At 43.3% G+C, this 19,559-nt stretch overlaps 3 protein-coding genes across 3 annotated transcripts in view; 1 reads left to right on the forward strand and 2 right to left on the reverse strand.

The window, feature by feature from the left end:
- The window catches only part of LOC109483675 (alanine--tRNA ligase, mitochondrial-like), a 9,318-nt gene extending 6,900 nt beyond the window's left edge, over positions 1 to 2,418 (reverse strand). The window contains exons 1-6 of the mRNA XM_019786710.1: positions 2,078 to 2,418; positions 1,823 to 1,872; positions 1,319 to 1,457; positions 858 to 1,003; positions 453 to 644; positions 93 to 247 (exon numbers count right to left, since the gene is read on the reverse strand). Coding sequence (XP_019642269.1) covers positions 93 to 247; positions 453 to 644; positions 858 to 1,003; positions 1,319 to 1,457; positions 1,823 to 1,872; positions 2,078 to 2,362 — 967 coding nt within the window. The 5' untranslated portion in view covers positions 2,363 to 2,418. The remainder of the gene's footprint in view (positions 1 to 92; positions 248 to 452; positions 645 to 857; positions 1,004 to 1,318; positions 1,458 to 1,822; positions 1,873 to 2,077) is intronic.
- A 320-nt stretch (positions 2,419 to 2,738) lies between these two features.
- On the reverse strand, positions 2,739 to 9,666 carry LOC109483739 (crooked neck-like protein 1). Its single transcript, XM_019786813.1, has 17 exons — positions 9,474 to 9,666; positions 8,911 to 9,000; positions 8,613 to 8,675; positions 8,240 to 8,331; positions 7,791 to 7,949; positions 7,555 to 7,648; positions 7,299 to 7,371; positions 6,767 to 6,945; positions 6,392 to 6,553; positions 6,005 to 6,205; positions 5,686 to 5,745; positions 5,393 to 5,568; positions 4,910 to 5,156; positions 4,603 to 4,667; positions 4,303 to 4,393; positions 3,894 to 3,986; positions 2,739 to 3,724 (listed from the first exon to the last, which is right to left on the reverse strand). The coding sequence occupies exons 1-17, from the start codon at positions 9,531 to 9,533 to the stop codon at positions 3,128 to 3,130; spliced, it is 2,502 nt and encodes an 833-aa protein (XP_019642372.1). The 5' UTR covers positions 9,534 to 9,666; the 3' UTR covers positions 2,739 to 3,127.
- Positions 9,667 to 9,862: 196 nt separating this feature from the next.
- The window catches only part of LOC109483676 (cilia- and flagella-associated protein 61-like), a 14,158-nt gene continuing 4,461 nt past the window's right edge, over positions 9,863 to 19,559 (forward strand). The window contains exons 1-27 of the mRNA XM_019786712.1: positions 9,863 to 10,023; positions 10,612 to 10,770; positions 11,177 to 11,327; positions 11,546 to 11,622; positions 11,723 to 11,790; positions 11,998 to 12,124; positions 12,381 to 12,513; positions 12,726 to 12,967; positions 13,238 to 13,296; positions 13,443 to 13,508; positions 13,663 to 13,729; positions 13,945 to 14,005; positions 14,248 to 14,435; positions 14,766 to 14,874; positions 15,115 to 15,185; positions 15,359 to 15,485; positions 15,756 to 15,833; positions 16,123 to 16,260; positions 16,494 to 16,562; positions 16,904 to 17,032; positions 17,326 to 17,376; positions 17,493 to 17,668; positions 17,853 to 18,037; positions 18,416 to 18,577; positions 18,798 to 19,093; positions 19,220 to 19,268; positions 19,402 to 19,531. Of these exons, the coding sequence (XP_019642271.1) occupies positions 10,628 to 10,770; positions 11,177 to 11,327; positions 11,546 to 11,622; positions 11,723 to 11,790; positions 11,998 to 12,124; positions 12,381 to 12,513; positions 12,726 to 12,967; positions 13,238 to 13,296; positions 13,443 to 13,508; positions 13,663 to 13,729; positions 13,945 to 14,005; positions 14,248 to 14,435; positions 14,766 to 14,874; positions 15,115 to 15,185; positions 15,359 to 15,485; positions 15,756 to 15,833; positions 16,123 to 16,260; positions 16,494 to 16,562; positions 16,904 to 17,032; positions 17,326 to 17,376; positions 17,493 to 17,668; positions 17,853 to 18,037; positions 18,416 to 18,577; positions 18,798 to 19,093; positions 19,220 to 19,268; positions 19,402 to 19,531 (3,152 nt within the window). The 5' untranslated portion in view covers positions 9,863 to 10,023; positions 10,612 to 10,627. The remainder of the gene's footprint in view (positions 10,024 to 10,611; positions 10,771 to 11,176; positions 11,328 to 11,545; positions 11,623 to 11,722; positions 11,791 to 11,997; positions 12,125 to 12,380; positions 12,514 to 12,725; positions 12,968 to 13,237; positions 13,297 to 13,442; positions 13,509 to 13,662; positions 13,730 to 13,944; positions 14,006 to 14,247; positions 14,436 to 14,765; positions 14,875 to 15,114; positions 15,186 to 15,358; positions 15,486 to 15,755; positions 15,834 to 16,122; positions 16,261 to 16,493; positions 16,563 to 16,903; positions 17,033 to 17,325; positions 17,377 to 17,492; positions 17,669 to 17,852; positions 18,038 to 18,415; positions 18,578 to 18,797; positions 19,094 to 19,219; positions 19,269 to 19,401; positions 19,532 to 19,559) is intronic.

Here is a 19,559-nt window from a genome sequence, read left to right on the forward strand (position 1 = left end):
TCACACCTTGAGAACACTTAAGAACCCATGAAAACATCTTGTAAAGAATTGGGGCTGTTACACAGACATATAAGTTTGTATGGCCTACAGACCCTCACCCACCTTGTGAATGGCGTGGAGTATCGGTGAGAAGACATCAGTGTCGTAGTTGGAGAGTTTCCCCTGCAGGACAGCGACCAGCCGCTCCAGGCCCATCCCCTGTGTCCACCACATGGCGGGGAGGGCCGCAGGCTGCCGTCTGAACTCCCTATGGAAGACAGAGGAAAACAGTAGCAAACAAGAATAATAAGCAAACATTACACAGCCAGCAATAAAGAGTATGGCTTTTCTATGAGCTAAACTGAGTCAACAGATATCTCTCACCAGTTGAACTGCATGAAGCAAATTCTTCCCTGACATCTGACATGTTGAATTGCATTAGGGCCATATTCTATTAACCTCTGACCTCTGACCTGTTGAACTGCATGAAGACCAGGTTCCAGAGTTCCACCACCTCAGGACTGTCCGTGTTGACCAGTCGACTGGCGGCCCTCACGCCTCGGTGGTCATAGTGGATCTCCGTACACGGTCCACAGGGTCCCACATCACCCATCTCCCAGAAGTTATCCCTCATTCCGCAGGGCAGGATTCTGGCTGCAGGAACCCTGCAGACAGGGGCGGAGGACACATAATGTCGTATGGTAATGGAGTATGGCATGCTAAGAAAGAATGTCAAGTGTGCAGCATGAATCTATGTAGGATTGATCTTTTCAAAATTAATCATGTCTTCCTCAAGACAATGCCATTTTTGGTCTCTCCCCTGGCCCCGAAGCCCATTACTCCAACTCAAGATTAAGCTACAGAACAGCATGACTCACCCCAGACTGGCCCAGATCTCCCTGCACTCCAGATCAGGCTGCAGACCGAGTTCAGTGTCACCCCCAAAGTACGTGATGTACAGCCTGTCCACAGGGATCCTGTACACATCAGTCAGCAGCTCCCAAGCCATGGCACAAGCCTCTTTCTATAGGGAAGGGGAATGGAAGGAGAGCAAAGTTCCCATTAACATTTCAAAATAGTAAAAACTGTACAAGTGGCCACCTCTACATAAGGACAACCTGGCCAATGTGACTAGGTTTTGGTGGTCCCTTAGCTAAATTTTTCCATAGACACAAGCATTAAGAGTCATGTCTATAGTGACCACCTGTCCACGTAGACCAGATTTATCAGTCTGCTGAGTGATCTTGAGCAGTTTTGACTGTATAAAATAGAACACATCACACTTTAAATGAAAGTTCAACCAGAAATAGTACAGCACAATGCTGGTTTCCATGGTCACCTTGAAGAAGTCTCCAAAGGACCAGTTGCCCAGCATCTCAAAGACAGTATGGTGGTAGCAGTCCCTTCCAACGTCCTCCAGGTCGTTGTGTTTCCCTCCTGCCCGGATGCACTTCTGACTGTTCACCACTCTTCTGTACCTGCAGCACACAGTAGCAAAGGTCCTAACGGTGGTCCTTGAGAACCCCTTTCAACCAATGTAGAAGCCCAACATGCCACAACCACTCTATATCTTCAATGCTCTCATTGTTTTCTATGAGGAACCCTACCTATCACTACGTAAAACAAAAAGCAGACAAGTACGAAGCTTCTGTACCTACAATGGATATTAACAATGGTCCCAACATTATTTCTTGAGGAACCCCTATCAACAATATCAAACTCAATATTTCACTAACTCACCACATTCGTGAACATGCAGTGAATCCTTTGGGAACTACAATGTACTCTAAAAGAGACAGAACCTCAATTGCTTGCTTGCTTGATTATTTGAAGCCATACTCACTTTGCCATGTCACTTCTTGGATCCACTGTTCCCTGGATAAGTGGTTTAAACTTAAAGGAAAAGAAATAAATGTAACACTTCAGTGTAAGCTGTGAAACCTTTATTTACAGCAGCCCAAGTGCAAAATCTTCAAGACTAAATGGATCATTTCGCGGTAGAATTGCGTGTTTTACACCGTCTGGTTTTAGTAAAAAAAGGCAGATTTTTCCGTAATCTTAAAATAAACACATATTGAACAGGCCAAGTGTTTAATACCTGGTTCATGCCGGCGTTGATGAACAGCAAAGTCGGGTCATTTTTGGGCACAATAGACGAGGAAGGGACCAGGAGATGATCGTACTTCACTTTGAAGAAGTCCAAGAATGTCTTGCGAATTTCTTGAGAACTAGGGCCTTTTCTGTCACGATCGTTACTTGTACTGAGTCTCCTGTATCCACTTTGCGTGAAAAGTCCACTTATATTTCTCATACAGCTCAGACGAAGGCGTTTCGCACACATTTTACACACCGGCCGACACACCTCCAGCATGAGCGACGCCATGATGCTTTCAACTTTGACCTGAGGACGATTACATTTGAAGACAAGGGGTGCAAGGAACGAAAGTAACGTCCACTCCTTCGTTAGGATTTTCAGAGCTTCCATGAATCACAAAGTCCTAGAACTATCCACTTCCTTAACAATAAAAGTTCAATTCATTTTTTGCAGTCACAATCATACTCCCAAATTCTTGTTGACATCTATAGAGAGGTTGCCTGGGTGCCATCCGATTTGTAAATTTTTTCGGGGTTGCCCTTACAAATCGGTTGGCACCCAGGCTAATAGAGAGTTGTACACGCAGAAAAGGGAATGTGAATATGACAGTCTTCTTCAGCTTTACACACATGAAAGAAACAAACACGGAAGAGAACTGCACAGCTGCTTTGTGGCAACATTTATTTGCAAAGTCTATAGATACTTTTCTAGTGTGGGTAAATAAGGCCTTAGGAAATAAAGCAATGTTAATGCTATTTACATGTTTCCAAACATACCAGAGAAGCACTGGCAATACATATTGGTCAGGCCAAGTGCCCTCACACAGGCTTGCAGTGGTCCCTATTTCTGTTACAACTATGGTTCATATAACTGCCTTATACCAAGGAGCTTCTATAGAAGGCACTGTACTGAGCTTCTATAGAAGCTCCTTGCTTATACAATACAAAAAGGGAAATTCTATATATGTCTCAAAATTCACTGAATCACGGTTGCACTGATTAATTCTACTCAAATTTACACGTTGCTGACGGAAAGGAAAATAAAAGACGAGCATCAGTCATCATCACTGATGTCTGTGTCAGCATCCTCATCCTCCCCGCCCTCAATCCTTTTCCTCCTCTCCTTGTCTCTCTCCTCTTCAGAACTGCTACTACTACTGCTGCTACTTCCACGTTTTCTCCTCTTTCCTTTCTTTTGTCTATCTTCATCTTCACTACTGCTACTACTTGAGCTATCAGAGCTGTCTTCTCTCTCTGCCCTTCCCTCCTTCTTTCTCTCCCTTGCCTCCTCTTCACTACTGCTATCTTTATCGGGATCCTTCTGTCTTCGCAACTGTTTGGTCTTTTCTCTGCTCTCTTCTTTCCCTCCCTCACTCCCCTCCTCGTCACTACCACTTATATCAATCTCGTCAGCATTTCGCTGCTTCTTCCACTGTTTTGCCATTGCCAACATCCCAGCCCCCCTCTCCCCTTCAGCCTGTTTCTCATCATCATCATCTTCATCACTACTGGTACTCCCCTCCTCCTGATCGTCCACCCGCTCCTTCTGCTCCTTCCATCTCTTGGCCATGGCGAGGAGCTTGAGGTTAGGCTGGTTGGCCTCGTCCTCGGGGAAGATGTAGTCATAGTACTCCTCCCACCCTGCATCCATCTGTGTAGGTGCACAACGAGGATTTTAGAAGATATCGGGAATTTGAAAGATCTAATGACTTATAAGCCTCCCCTATCAACTTGTTGCTGTGTGGATGTTTAAGTGTCTATTCAGAGAGTATTAGTTTTCACAGAAATTGGCATTAAGTAGTAATTAAGACTCTTCTTACCCCATCTTCTGTCTGGACCTTCCTCCTCTTCTTGACCCGCTTGGGCATCAGTTTGTTCACCTTCTCCAGACTCTCCACAGATCCAGCCTCCTCCTGGAACATAAAGGAAAAATCACTGTACACAAACCATCAACAGCACTTATTTTCCCTTTAATCGCCTTTTGAAAGCTTTGTTTTCGGTGTATGTGTTTGTGTGTTTGCTTGCGTTTCCATAGTTATTTCTGCATGCTAGGCACATTGGAGACACTGCTAAGAAGTTATTTATAATGTCCGCTCAGAAAAGGTTATCTCATTTCCCAACTTTCATTTCCTGCCACATACATGTCTGTTGCCTTATGGGAGCCAGTTGGAAAATACATAGACAGAATCAGAGATGTATGTAGGAAAGTTGAGATGAAACAGTTCTGACCTCCACGTCCCTCCAGGCCTCCAGGAGCATCAGCCGCTCCTCCTTCTCCTCACAGTTCCGCAGCGCTCGGTTGCCCTGCTCAAAGATCTTCCTGTGGTGCAACAGAAGCAAACAAAAACAGGTCAGAACTACATGTATGTCAAACCTGTCTATAGTGACTTAACAAGAGAGTGGTTAGTGACCCTGCCAAGAGGTTTGAATCCCGGCTCATGTTGCTCTCCCAACATGCACAATACTGGACTTAACTTCATTGGGCTAACTGGTTTGAGATCACACTCCTTTGTTAAAAGTTGTTCTCACCTTGCCCTGGCAGCCATGTCCTCCCCAGCTACGGACAGCTCAAACTTTGCATAACTGATCCAAACCTGCATACAGGAAAGAAACAAACAGAAAAGTTACCATTACAAGTGAGTTGAGTATAATTTTCAGCCTTCCAGTACCTGATTGTTGTCTCCAGCAACATATCATACAGGTCCACTACCCACTCAATTTGTCAATTTGAAATGTGTACTCTTACAATTACAGTTTAACCTTCTCCCTGCTGTCTAGCCTCATACCCTACACACATTTGGAGCCAAACAGCTACTTAATCAGGCTGCAGGTTAACCTTGACATGTTGTGTCCTCTCCAGCAGCCTACTGTACAGCTCCCGGACCCTCTGCGGCTCCTCCTGCTCGATCTCAAAGTCGATGTACGACTTCCACAGCATCTCGGGCATGTCCAGTTTGGGCTGGCTGATGGCCAGCTCGTAGATCGCCCGCGCCCGCTCCACGTCCCCGAGGATTGTCTCAAGCTCAGCAAACTTGATCCAGGAGGTGCAGTTCTCTGGGCCGAACTCCAGAAACTTTTCGTACCTAACCAAGGAAATAATACAGAAACATCAAATGCTGATCAGAATGACATTGGAATACCTCCACATCTTACATTGTATGTCTTTGGTTACTGCTAATTTGGCCCCAATTTAAAAAAAAAAATCTAAATTGTACATCAAACCTTCATTGACATATTCCGCTATTCTATTACATGTATTCTAAATCTGCTCTTGCTGTTTGTGCACTAAGCAAGAGACAAAGCAAAACAATCATCGTACAGGATGCGACAGCGGTCAAACTCGCGCAGCTGCAGTTCCAGTTCGATGTAGCCCTTGAACAGCTTGTCTTTGGGACAGCGCCCAATGGCATTGCCTAGCACCCGCCGAGCCCCCGCCAGGTTCTTCTGTCGCACCTCGAACTGGGCACACAGCAGCCAGATCTTCGCAAAGGTGAACTGTGCAGAAGAACAAAGAATATCACAGGTTTATTTCTAATTACGATCTATCTCCAAGCAGATCTTAAGACTTGACTACAAATATTACAATTGAAATTCCAGCTAATGAAATATTACCTTTTTGTGTGGAATGACTTCTAGGCAGGCCTTGTACACCATACGTGTCCTTTCCATGTCCTGGTAAAGTAACAGAGAGCATGTCAGCAAACAAGATGACACCTTTAGACACTCTATCAGATTTCTATGGTACTGCACCAGAGTTTTCATATTTTTCTGTCAGGTTTTTAAGCCAGGGGAGCAAACCTTGAGTATGCTTACACTCTGATCACATTTAGCAATAATAGTAAGGGTAAGTCTTGAAGTCCACGGCTCAAACTAATCAATCTTGTTTACAAGTGATGATACATCAACAGAATAACAAACAAACAAGCCTGACCTTGGCCTCCAGCTCCTCATACAGGCCATAGTTGATCCAGAGGTAGATGTACCTGCGCCAGAACCGTTTCTCCGGGGTGGGAGGGACGTTGGCGATCGCTCTCTCGTACACCTCACGCACCTGGTCCACCGTGCCATCACTCTCCAACAGGCGCAGGTAGTCAAACCACGCATCATAGTTGTTGGGGTTTGCTTTCACTTCCTGAATGGGTAGTGGGAGGAAAGGAACTTTTCAACAAACAAATCAGTCTACAATCTTACAATTGTTCCTCCTTCTAAATTTTTGCACAAAAAAGATCAGAAACAAGTGAACAGCTTGTTAGGTTCAAGCAGGAATAAATTGCATTATCAACAAAAATCAAAAGAAAGCACAATCCAGTGACTCCACCTCTTCATACTGGAACTTGCGTTTGCTGACGATGACGTTCTCGATGCCAGCCCTGTCACCATACTTCTTCTCGTGGATGGTGTAACTCTTGAACAGGTCCTGAGCCTCCTGTTTGGGGATCCGGTCCAGCGCGTACTTGTAGATGACTCGCACTCTGTCATGCTGAGGGGATAGAACAGTAATGTTGATGTCAGCTATTAGGGCTTGAAAATAGCTTTTTCCTTTATGCCAGCACTGGTGGGGTACCATAACCTGCACCAGATAAAACTAACCTGTACCAATCTACTGTCAAAGTAGGATTCAAACTACAAACCATCATGAATCCATTTCAATTTTTTTATTTAGTCATTTCACTGGTGTTCCTCACATACATACCTCTTTCTGATGCTCCTCAAACTTAGCAAAAGCCACATAAAGCTTCTCGTCCATGTGGTCTTCTCCGAAGAACTCCACAGCTCTCTCGTACACCTTACGGGAGCTGGCAGTGAAGCCATGTCGCTCCTCAAACTTAGCGTACTTGATCCAATTTTGAACTGTCGGATGCACCATGACAAGTACACAGGAGTCAAGGAAATGCACACTGATCAACAAACAAGGAAGCAAGCAAACAAACAAGCAAGCAAACAAACAAAACAAAAATTATACAATAAAACTGTTGCCCTATGCACCAGATGGTCAGATAGTTTGCACACATAGCTCTGAAGCATAACTTGAATGTTCTTGGGCAAGTTATGCTGTGTAGATGCACATTTATCTAGTCTTAAAGTGTAACTTCAATAACAAGTACTTTGTGTCTTGTATGCCCTTCTAGACCATGTGTCTTGTATGCCCTTGTAGACCATCTACCAATAGCTATTATTGTGTACTCAGCATTATTTATGAAGACACAACTAGAATCAAAGGATATATCTCTCATAGATGGTCCGTGCTCTGTCGATCTCCTTGAACCTCAGCTCAAAGTTCACAAATTGGTGCCAGTACTGCAGAGGAAGATGACAACTTGTGACTGTCAGAATGTTCATGCAAAACTTCCCAAATGAATATAATGAAGTAACAATTTTTATGATCACACCTCAGCTTTGGACAAACTCAACAGGTACAGATACAGGAAAATACTCAACCTTGATGAAAATGGTCTAAAAGGAAAATGCTTTTGATCTCACCTGTTCCTCAGGTTCCCACTCCATCCATCTCTCAAACACCTGTCTGCATCCCGCAATGTTCACCAACATCTCCTCCATGTACACATACTTCAGCCTACAGACACAGTATCGCACTATCATTATGGGCATTCATCTGTAACTATACAGTTATATATAGAGTCATTATTTCTATAATAGGAAAAAATGGGGTTAGGTATCAGGGAAAAGGTTACAGAAGACTTTAAGTTGTGACTGACCACAGCTGGTTGGCCCGGGGGAGGATAGTGATGGCTCGGTCGAACACGTTACGGGCGTGGTTAACCTGGCGGTTCTTCATCTCCATCTCCGAGTACTTCAGCCACAGGGTGATGTTACGATGCTCCACATCAATGGCACGCTCGTACACTGAGCGCGCCCTGTAAGACAGCATGAGTGTTCGTGTGTTTTACAAAATACATCAATGTCAGACAGCACACAAGGGGCATAAGTCTCCATTAAGCCAGTGTTTCATAGTTAACTCCTATCTGCAAAAATTCCTTAACCTTCTCCCTGCTGAGATAGCTACCAAATTTGTATTGGTATCAGATTATGGAGCAGGGAGAAGATTGAATCACTCTTGGATATACTGTTGAAAAAAGTTTTCCTTAAATTCTGACACATTCTGACTTAAGTACTTTATATAGACCAACAAAGAACATTACTGTACCTGTCCAGCTCCTTCTGACTCTCCTCCCACTGAGCATACTTCAGCCAGTTGCCGATCAGCCCACGGTTCTTCCTGATGTTGTCCTCAAATTCCTGTAGAGGGAATGGAAGAAATATTATTTTGATTTAGGAATTCTGATCTAAATTCAGTGAACTGTCAGTTTATAATCAAGAAAACATTGAAAATACATACCAAATTCCTGCATGCCTAACTGAAGTTACCTTTGAAGCTTATCATGCTTACCATCATGTTTGGTAATCTTCCATCTGGTATAAACCATAGTGTAGACATGATACAGAGTTGAAGCTTCTTTACTTTTTCTGTACCACAGCTGCTCCCTCATGAGGTAGAGGATTAACAACAGAACACCAACCTTTCTTTTCCTTAGCTGATACTCCTTCAGCTCTTCCTCATCTGAGATCTTCTGCTTTGGTGGCTGTGGAGAAAGAAGACATCATTTCACTGTAAGTTTTCATCAAACATTCATTCAAAACACAATACTACCACTGGCAGATTCATTCATTCACTACACAGTACTACCAGATTCCAAGCTTTATCTCCTTTTTGCAAGAAGAAATATTTATTTTCCTCAGTAAAGATAGGCCATTGCATCGCCCATCTCCAAGTGATACTCTACGCAGGTTAATTTCAGAAGAAACATTACTCCTTACCGGGGGTAGAACCTCCAGTTCCCTCTCCTTAGCTTCTCTCAGCAGTTGTTCTGCAGTGATCTGTACTGGGGCTGGCATCTTGTTCTTAACCTGTGGGAAGGAAATTAATAAATCAACTTTTCTGTTTTCAAGAATGAAGAACAAACCATTCACCGAGGACAGACAGATAAAAGATACATAGTTATTCAAGGCTTATTGACATCACCATAATTTAGTATGGTCAGGGTCAAAATCAGCTTTATACCATGTAAAAATGTACTAGTTTTTGCAAACAGTGAACAGTACACAAAGGTTTATATTTTCAGATCTTCAGTCATCAATATATGACGGGGCTAGCTGTAACGTGTTATAGACATTATTCGTCCCGTGCTCTGTATACAAAGCTGATTTTAAGACATATGAAACAAGGAAGATTTGTTCGTAGTCTCATAACTAGCTTGCAAAGTATCCTGAGTAGAAGTTAGAACTAGAAGAGTACCTCTACCCCCCCCCCCATGTGTTAGCTGTTGGTGAGACAGAATAATTCCTGTTGACAATGAATTTTGAAAGCAAAACCTGCCCACCTTGGCCACTTTAGGGATCCGCTGAGGCTTCCCTGGCGCTCCACCTGATGTCGAAGCCATTGTGAGCGTCGCTTGTTTTCTTTACGAACTGAAAACAACGTCTAAAGGCACACGTTTTTCCCTCCTTTCTTTCAACTCGAAATGGTTGCGCGTTCCGCACACGTAAAGCTCGTTCCCAGAGCCGTAACCTTTGACCCAGATTCTGTGTACGAGAGCGTCTTTTCAAATCAAGACTGCGGTGGTCTTGAGAACAGTTTTCTTGGTGAAATCTAAGTCTCCCTCTCGTATTAAGACAGACCTAATGATCGTAGTTTAAGAAATATGCACATTTTGTGGCATATTTGGCCTTCAACTACATTAAGGTCATTTGACCAATCAACACGTCCGTTGTGAAATTAGCCACCTGCGGACCAATAAGAAAAGTTGTTACATACTCAATCGGGGTAGTTGCCAGGCGATAGGAAAACAAAGATGGCGGCTCTCTGTTGATTGTTACTCAGATTTTTTCCAATTTTTGTGACATATTCACTTGAAAAAAGGCCAACTGAAGGTACGTGCACATTTCCTACAACATCTAGTCCAAGAAGAAGCTTCCAGTGTTATAAAAGAAGGAGTTATTGGGTCGTATTCATTATAGTGTGTCACAGTAGTCTTGTGTAGCTAGTTTTGTGTATGTGAGGTCTAGCATACTCTTGAATCAGACACAACACAACAGGCTCTGGATGTTGGTGGGGATTTAACGCTGATTTTTTCACCCATATCAAAGAAACAATAACACAGAGTATAGTTCAGTTCATTGACATGCTGTCTGTTCATCGTATTTTGGTCACAAGAAGACGTAAATCCAAGACCAGACTGCAAGTTATAATTATGTGTCTTCACAATTTTGACAGATGGCACAATTTAAACCTGCCTTGTTATTCTCAGAATTTTTGGCAGCTCAAGATTTGAACTGGTTGCCTTATTAACAATTAGTCATCACAATAAAACTACACTTCATATATCATAGTACATGTATTTATTTATATCACAATATATTAGTATATAAATATGTTAAATTTCAATAATTAATGTGCTTCAGCAGCTGCACAGTTCAAGTAACCAGTCAATTCATAAAACAATTATTTCATCCTGTCAGAACCCTGAGCAGCGGAATGACGTCCATTTCTTCCCCCGGAGGCCCCACGGAGGTCATCAACGCCCGGCGGACTGAGTCGCTGGACGCCCCCAGGATTGAACAGCTGTCCACCAGCTCCACCGAGCAGCTGTTTGGGAGGGTCAACGTCGTCAGTGTCATGTGAGTCCTATTTGTTTGTCTGTTTGACTGCTTGACATATAAAATTATATCCCATATCATCATATCATCTTATCATGATCGTCTGTGTCATGTGAGTCTAGTTTTCTCCTTAGTTCTGTATCATTGTAGTCTGGGCCTCTCAGATTGTCTATATGATGATTTCCTAGGAATGTAGACTCCAAATCTGATGTTTGAAAGTTTAAAGGTATACAGCTTCAGGATTTTTGACTTGCAAAGTGATTAAAATAGTGTAGAAAAAAGATGCATGGAAACAAGTCAGAGCCATAAAATCTGTTGGCCCTATGGTTTTCTTGCAGAACAAGCTAAACAATTTAGAAAACAAAGAGGAAACACACTATATTTTGCTTCATGTGAAAACATGCTGTCAATTTTAATCCATTTACAGAGAGAAGGCAAACTTGGCCGTGACATTGTGTAACGAGCAGGACGACATCCTGGGCCATGCAGCGCTGTACGACTACCCAAACACCACCGAGGCTGACCAGGCAGAATGGCAGCAATGGCTCAGTCAGAACTACGACACAGCAAACTGCACTGTGAGTATAGTGATGGAGTATGGTGACCACAATGACCTTTATTGCATATTCATGCCCAGAAGGGATAAATGCAGTACATGCTGAACAACTAAACAAGAAAAGACAAGCTTGTATGATTTCAATGTACAGTGATAGCTGGGTACATGCCTCTTCAATAGGATGGTGCATAGGCAAGAAATTTCTCCCTGTAACAAACATCCTACTGTTGTATTTTGCAGCCCCTGAACAGCCTGTTTGTCCACTACTTTGTGGCCAGGAAGGAATATGCCCATGGCTGTGCTCAGGAGATCATCAGGTAGGTGTGCTAAAATGCAGTTCAACATAAAATCCAATCTGATTTTTAAACCACATTGACAATAAGAATGGAAATGAAAAGTCATTTAATAATGTTTCAGGACAATCTTCAATGCAGTTCCAGACCTGCATTTCTGCTTCTTGGTGGTACCTCAGGGGGTCTTCCCAGGTCAGTAGTCATCCATTGATGCAAAAGTTCAACTTCAGATAGACTAGTACCATGAGAAGATTTGTGACGACAAAACACTGTTACTCACTTTCACAGTTACTGAATGTTACACTTACAAAAGAATACTTTTCTTCCTATGATCATTGATGTACCTTGACATACAAAATATTTGAGAAATGCACCAACTGTTTTTGTTACCTGTTGCAGAGCCTGCTCTGTCTGCCATCTTCAAGCCCATGGACAAGATGGAGGATGCTAAAGGCCCAGACGGCTGCTCCATCTTTGTCTCCCACCGACATGAGCAGGCACCTGTGTTACATGTCAGGAAGGCCAGGTCAGATTTTGTGTTTAACCTTCAACCTGCTATGGGTGCCATCTGGCACCTTTGGCAATGTGTAGTGGGTAGAGTGCTTGGTTTGAATTCAGTGGTTACTGGTTCAGACTCTATGGCATGCAAATTTTTAGTGTTCAATCATAATTTTAGCTCTATACTATCTGAGAGCAAAGAAGTTGATTTGTCAATGTTTGCGCTGTGGTTATTGCTGGAGTGAGAAAAATGCAAAAACAGAAATCTCTGTCCCTCTCCTCAGGGTGGAGGACCATGATGACCTCACACCCATCTTCAACCGCCAGAGCGACGTCCTCAGTACCAAATATGGAGACTACTTCCTGGCTGAACTGATCGAGGCTCAGGACGACAACAATCACTGTGTCATCGCAGAGGTGAGAAACATGCCATACTGCTGGCTATGAGCTTACTGACTGGAAATCTGAAAGTGTTTGCAGTGGTTTTGTTTTCATGATTTTATGACATCACAAATATTTAAAAACATCTTCAACAGTAATATTGAAAGAATCTTACCAATTCCAAGTCTTTCCATCGTCTTTTTTTCACAATCACTAAACCTTGATTATGGTGACATATTTTTCATTAGGTTGAAGGCACTGCTGTTGGCTTCATGAGTATATCCAATGAAGTTAACACGTCGCTTCTTGCGGAGTGTTTTGAGTTGGGCCCCTTCCATGGGCTGTGCACTCCGCATCCTGATGATATTTTGGAACCCCCCAGAGAGCCCACCCCTCCCCCTGCTGTTCCAGAACCCTCCGAGACAGCCCCCACCACAGCTGACCAGAGACCCAGCTCTGCAGCTTCACAGGCTTCTGCCAAATCTAAGAGGTATTGGGTTTGTTTTCATAAACATACAGGCTTGTAGACGCTGTACACATGTCTGACCTTGGTGCTGAACACTATCCAGAAATACATGTATACATTATCTGTCCCTGTTTCTAAACACTATACACATAGGTTATCATACCTGTCCCTGGTAGTGAACACTATTCATACAAATACTTATGCCTGTCCTTGGTTCTGAACACTGTCCATGCTCAGGTATACATGCCTGTCCTTGGTGACTAAAATGGCTTGTCAAACCTTCTTGTTTTGTAGGTCGGAAACAGCGATGACTGGGGAAACATCAGAAGCAACAAAAGAAGCACCCGAAAAAGGTATTTACAGTCTTAAAGGTGTTTCTAAGTTCTATGATTATCAAAAATTAACATCAACACGTCAAATAGTTGTTACTTAAAAACATGTCTGGATACATTTCTCTGTACTATGACCCTACAGTTGACCTTGACTTTTCTCCCCCTAGCAGCTGCCCCGTCACCTGCCCCGTCAGTAACTGGCACACCCCAGGCTGGAAAAAGGTCGTCAAAAGGTTAGTTTTGAAAATACTAGAAGGAAAAGTCATTTTCGTTCCACATCGTTGCCCTATTTAGCATTCACTACTCTCAATGTTGTTTCTGCTGTTGGTTATTGATATGTGCATTTGCAGGAGTGCGGTTTATTCTGTTGATTTGTTTCCCAATCAGGGAGCATCGCAGATGTCTCAGAGCTGAAGGTGAAGCCAAAGCTGAGTGAGGCTCACATGGGGGAGAGGTAAGCTGTTCTTTTACTTTCTACATGTCTGATAAACTCTACAAATTGTAACAGTCAGTAACAAATAAAATTTGAGAGGAAGAGGAGCTTCTTCTACTATTTGATAGTACCATACTATGCCAACAACTAAAGCAAACTCAAAATATATTAAATCCATATTGGAATTTTTTTAAGATGTTACATGTGTTCTGAAGGCCTTCCCAATTTTTCCACAGCTCCTCCTCACTGCTGAGTGAATCCAGTAGAGCCACAAGTGTCATGTCAGAGGCTTCAAAGGTAAGCAATCAAACCAAATCTTCATCAAAATCAGGCATGCAAACATGTAGGGTAGTCTGAATTGTGTTGACTTACAACCATTGTCTACAACATCATATACTTTATTCCCGTATTATTTAATCTGCTTATTGCCATGCTGTCTTTGGTTGAACTGATAATTATGATGTCAGGATTGGTGTATTCAGCAGGAAACAAGTGTGACCCCTGCCAATGTAACAAAGTCACCCCCATTGTTTTCCTAGGTTGGTTCAGTGAAGTCTGCTGCAAGCAGGGCAGAGCTGGCACCCCCCACCACGGCCCCTGACCAGCGGTCTCCCTCCCCTGGACTGGAACCCCCCTTCCTGCCCCCCAGGTTTACCCCCGTGTACAAGGGGGGATCCAATGCCTTCTGTATCCACCTGTTCTGCATCGATGAACGGTTTGAGATGAGGTAGGGCTATAATTTTTCTAGACTAGTGTCTGATTTGGTTTTCTCCTCTTGCAATTTCTTGCTTTTTGAATTTCCTGCCAGTAACTTCTGGGTTTGGCAACAAATTTGGGTAATTATGATTTTGTATGATTATAGGAAAAAACAACTTTTGACTTTGAATTATTATAAACACAAATGCATCAGCTGGCCATATCACACCAAACAATTTGTTTCAATGCTACATGTGTATTTAATGAAGTGGTCCCTGCCATATTTGATAACAAAAGGTCCCCTTCTGTGATAGTTTGCAAGAAAAACAAGTTAATTGGTTTGTTTATTTGTTTGTTGCAGGTCGCAGGACTTCCTGCCGTACATCTTCAGCCTGTTCCCAGAGAAGGACTTTGTGGTGATGACCGTGCCTCACCTGGTCCCAGAGTTCCCCCTGCTGCAGAACTTTGTGGTGAGTTAGCCTGTCTATGCTGGAAGTACTTTTTATGGACATTAGATGTACTTATGAAGGTTACATTTAAAAAATGCATACACCAGGCAGACCTTACTTGCACCACTTTTCTTACCATTCTAGTCAACAAAAAAAAGTTTTAAGGTTTTTCATTTCCTGTGTACTCTAAATTTGGAAGTCATTTGACATGCCAAAATCTCCATGTTCCTTATGAGGCATGATTATGTCATACATTTCCAGCGGGTGACCCCACGTGTGCCCAGTATCTTGGCAGAGGAGCTGTATGTTTTCCACAGGGCAGGCCTGCTCAAGTAAGTCATTCTCTAAATCTTTGGATTCTGGTTGAAAACAAGTTTAACCCTTTTTTAAATGCATCTACAAAATGAATTACAAATGTACTATCATGTTCACTACAGTACTGCCACTCCAAAGATTGTTGGACTTTATCTACAGTAGTTAACTACCAATCCTTCCCCCTTGATAGGGATTTTGTGGTACGTCCTGCTACATCAGAGGACACTTCTGGAGTGGAAGGACTAGTCCAATCTGTTGAGGGGAGGGAACAGCTACTGAAGGATCTTCAGCAGTACAACGAGGCCAGGAGGGACCCTGTGAGTTTATTGTTGCAACCTGAATGTATTTATGATATACATGTACAAGCGAATTAAATCAGATAGCATGCACTATTTTTCTCATTCAGAAAATGGTTGGTTGAAGTAATCCTGTTCATGGTACTGAAATAACATCCATTACCCATTAGACATCAGCTTATTCTTAATGCAGTTGCAGTTGGGAAGCTAAACTCTAGTATCAACAGTGAGATGATATCTCAGACTTCTTTCTTGCTGTGTTTGTTTATTTGTTTGTTTGTTTGTTTACAGGATGGTACTGAGATCCAGACCTATGTTGCCGTGAGCCAGCAGCAAGTTGTGGGTGTGGTCATCCTCAGGAGAGAGGAGGTGAGCTTACTGTAAATCATGAAATGTACATAGTGTTTACATAGTGCAATTACACATTTCTTATCAGCTTACCATTAGCATCATAGTTGATGTTGGGCCCGTTTGACCAACAAAATACAAAGGCAAATACAGAAGCAGTGGCATTGAATTCAGTCTACAGATGCATCAAGTTGTTACAGGCAGTCCTTGGGCAGCCATGGCATCACTGTGTTCTGCATGTCTTCAATAGTACAACTTCCTAATTGAAATCTGACTGTTGATACTGATTGTTTGTTTGTGTTTGTTCCAGAATGTGGAGTATATCCGGTCACACTACAACGTGGAGGACTTCATCTACTACAACCACCACGCACGCTCGGAGCACGGGCACATCCACCACCTGGCACTGAACCCCATCTTCCAACACTACTCCAAACACTTCCTCAAGGTAGGGGCACTGCTGCACACACACACACATGCACATGCACATGTTGTTTTTAATTTAATGGGACTTTGTGTCAGCATTGCATCTTTATTTCTGTCATGTGTCTACTCATTTGCTATTAAACAATGATATTTCAAGTGTCTTTTGATAATTGTCTTCCAGTCTAAGTATGTTGCAATCTAGAAAAATCTGCTCCAAAATGCAGAGTTGATAATTTGTCTGTTTCTGCCCCACAGGAGGTCCTGCGTTTGTCTCATAAGTCCTGCCTGTACTACCCCATCTACCCGCCATATGCACCAAAGGAGGTACTTATTTACGTTAATGGTTTTATAGACCGTTCACAACCAAATGCTGAATTCTTTAATCTGTTTGACAGAAATTCATTTTTGCTATGCTAAGGTCACACCAGTTTAACTTGTTGGTTCTCTGATTTGAAAAAAATATGCATAACTGAAAAAACAAAGCTGGAGGACTTTTTGATGCCTTGTTGGTGTGGCCTGTTCTTTATCATTGCAAAAAACGTGTGATATTTTGCATTCATTGCTCCTAGGTTTGATAAAAACTGCTAACATTGCTATACCAGCACTAAGTCTAACATTAGTAAAACAGCTAAGTCTGATATATCACTACACTCTGCTGCCCCCAGATGCTAGCTCACCATTCGCTGATCACAGCACTGAATGAGATGGTTCCTGTGCGCGCCCGACGACAGATCGTGTACCCCCTGGAGCGCCTCGGGATCAATGCCCCCTCCCACAGGGTCTCCAAACAACAGGTGGGCTGGACTCTGTGTCTGTCTAGCAGCTTCAGCTGGTTATATCACACTGACAACTTGTCACACATAACATTTGCACTATATATAGTGATGATGCCCCTGCTGTACTTAGTGGCAAAGAGTTCCACTTTACTTCTGTTTTCTTATACATGCACTGTTCAAGAATTTGAGGTGTGATATTTTCAACCATCTCCATTTGAATTGTCTTTTGGCAGTGTAGAAAACCTAGCCCAATTGAACCTGCTTACAAGTAATTAAGTCTCCTCAAATCTGTTTATCTTCTTTTCCACCAGGAATTCTATGCTGTTAACCACATCAACAGAAAACTTACCCTGGAACCCAAGGTGAGCTTTTTTTAAACATTCGCATCTCAGAAAGGATACTTAAGACTAAGCTAATGTGACAATCTGGATGTCTAATCTTCACCAAACTGATGTATGTGTCGTGTGTTGATTGACAGGTGACCATCAATGCCAGGATTGTCGTGGTTGGTGCGTCTGACGTTGGCTTGTCGTACCTGGAGACTCTGGCGTTCTGTCCTCACCTGCGCTTCAACAACATCACCCTGGTCTCCACCCACGGCCTGCCTGGGGAGATGGCACCCGACAGCCTCAGGGACAACCTGTTGGGGAAGAGGTCAGCACTTGTTTGTTGTTTGTTTCACATGATAGGTGAACTGTTTTCATATTGTTGCAATCTGACTTGGTACTGACTGTAAGACTACTGTTAGTGCTCATCTTACAGTTGGAAAAGTTTGTAAAATTACTATAGATGAGTATTTCAGTCTGATATTAAACCTTTTCCTCCTTGCCACCCACAGCCACTGTTACCTGCACGAGGACCACAGCCTGTCGTCGCTGAGGTCATGGGTCAACGTGGTGTTTGGCAAGATGGTGGCCATCAACCGCCAGACAAAACACGTGATCGTGGCGGGCGGAACCAAGGTGCCTTACGACCACCTGGTGCTGTGCACGGGGCAGCAGTACCAGGTACCAGCACCAACAGGTAGGGAAACATGGGCATTGCATAATCAGAGTAATGTATCAATATCATCAGAACCTATCAACTTTTACATACAAAATCAAACTCAAGGTGTAACACACCAGTTGTGTACAGTGGGTACGAGCTGTGAAAGACTGGACTGCAAGATTTGATCCACCTGTACCAGGATGGATCCCTACTCTTACAGATCACTGGATTCTTTAATATGCTCAAGGTTGAGGCTTTCTTCAATCATAAAGTCTCTGGCTTTATGTCCCTTCAAGTCAGTAAAAAGTGCCTTTCACAAGGTCTGGTAAGGATTCAAATACTGGACCTCTAAATTCTAAGTCAAATTCTAACTCTGACCACAAGACCTTACCACCTACCTTTCCTCCTCCACAGAAGCGGACATTAACCAGGAGGAGATGACCAACGCTACGCTGCCCAACAATCCGCACCGTCGCTTCCTCGGGGAGGGCCCGAGGAACGTGATGACTGTCAACGACAGCCACGACGCAGCCTCCATGCTGCACACGCTCCGCTACGACTTCCTCAACACTGAAGGTAGCACCACAATTGTTACAGCCATCACTGTCTGCTGTAGAGTGTTAACACAGGTTTTGGAAGTAAAAAGACAATTTAATTCCTTCAAAATTGATAAACATCCAATTCAGCACCAAGGACAGGGCAAAATGGAAAGTCTCCCCCTGTCGTCCTGTAATATTCCGGAGACAATCTTCTTGACCTGACAGTTGTTTTAAAAGGTAACAATATTGTTTTACAGGTCAGCTGATTGTGTATGGGAACACGCTGGATGCATACACATGCGTACAGACCGTCCTGGCACTGGGCGTGGACGGTTCCCGGATCCACCTGGTGGAGCCGCCCCTGAAGCCACACGAGCCGACCTGCTTCAACAACCCGCTGGTCGAGCAGGGGGTGCGGAACGAGCTGTCGCAGGCAGGCGTGCTGATGCATTCTGGGTACTTCCTGGCCCAGTGGAATGATGGGATGGGAGGCGATCTTGTTCAGTCTGCCTGTTTCACATCCAAAGCAGAGCCACTCAGGCTGGAGTGTTCGGTAAAAACTCTTAATTCCCGGTCCTCTTTGTGTCACAAAATATTCCATTGGTGTTTTGTTGTTTGCAATAATAGTATAATTGTAATAATAGTGAATAAGTGAATGAAAAATTTTGCTCTTTTCCAGTTTTTCCTCAGCTTCTTCCAGAAGATGGTAGATTATGATGCCTTCAAAGGTGAGTGAATGTTACAGTTATTCTTGTACACTGTTTGGTATTCCTTTTTCTTAACAGCTAAGAATGACAGAATGATCTGCAATGCATTAGGCAACTGCTAGATGGAGTAATTGTGTACACTTTGATTCCACAGCTGTGAATGATGCCTGCCTGGTGTATGATGGGAAGCTCGTGATTGACTCCACGTTCCACACGAATGACTCGTGCATCAGGGCCGCAGGGCCGCTCACCAAGTTTGCCCGCAGATACCACGCTGACCAATGGTGAGCAGCAAAATAAATTCTTAGTTCT

The sequence above is a fragment of the Branchiostoma belcheri genome, unplaced genomic scaffold, assembly GCF_001625305.1.
Source record: "Branchiostoma belcheri isolate BF01 breed outbred unplaced genomic scaffold, Haploidv18h27 scaffold66, whole genome shotgun sequence".
Lineage (NCBI taxonomy): Eukaryota > Metazoa > Chordata > Leptocardii > Amphioxiformes > Branchiostomatidae > Branchiostoma > Branchiostoma belcheri.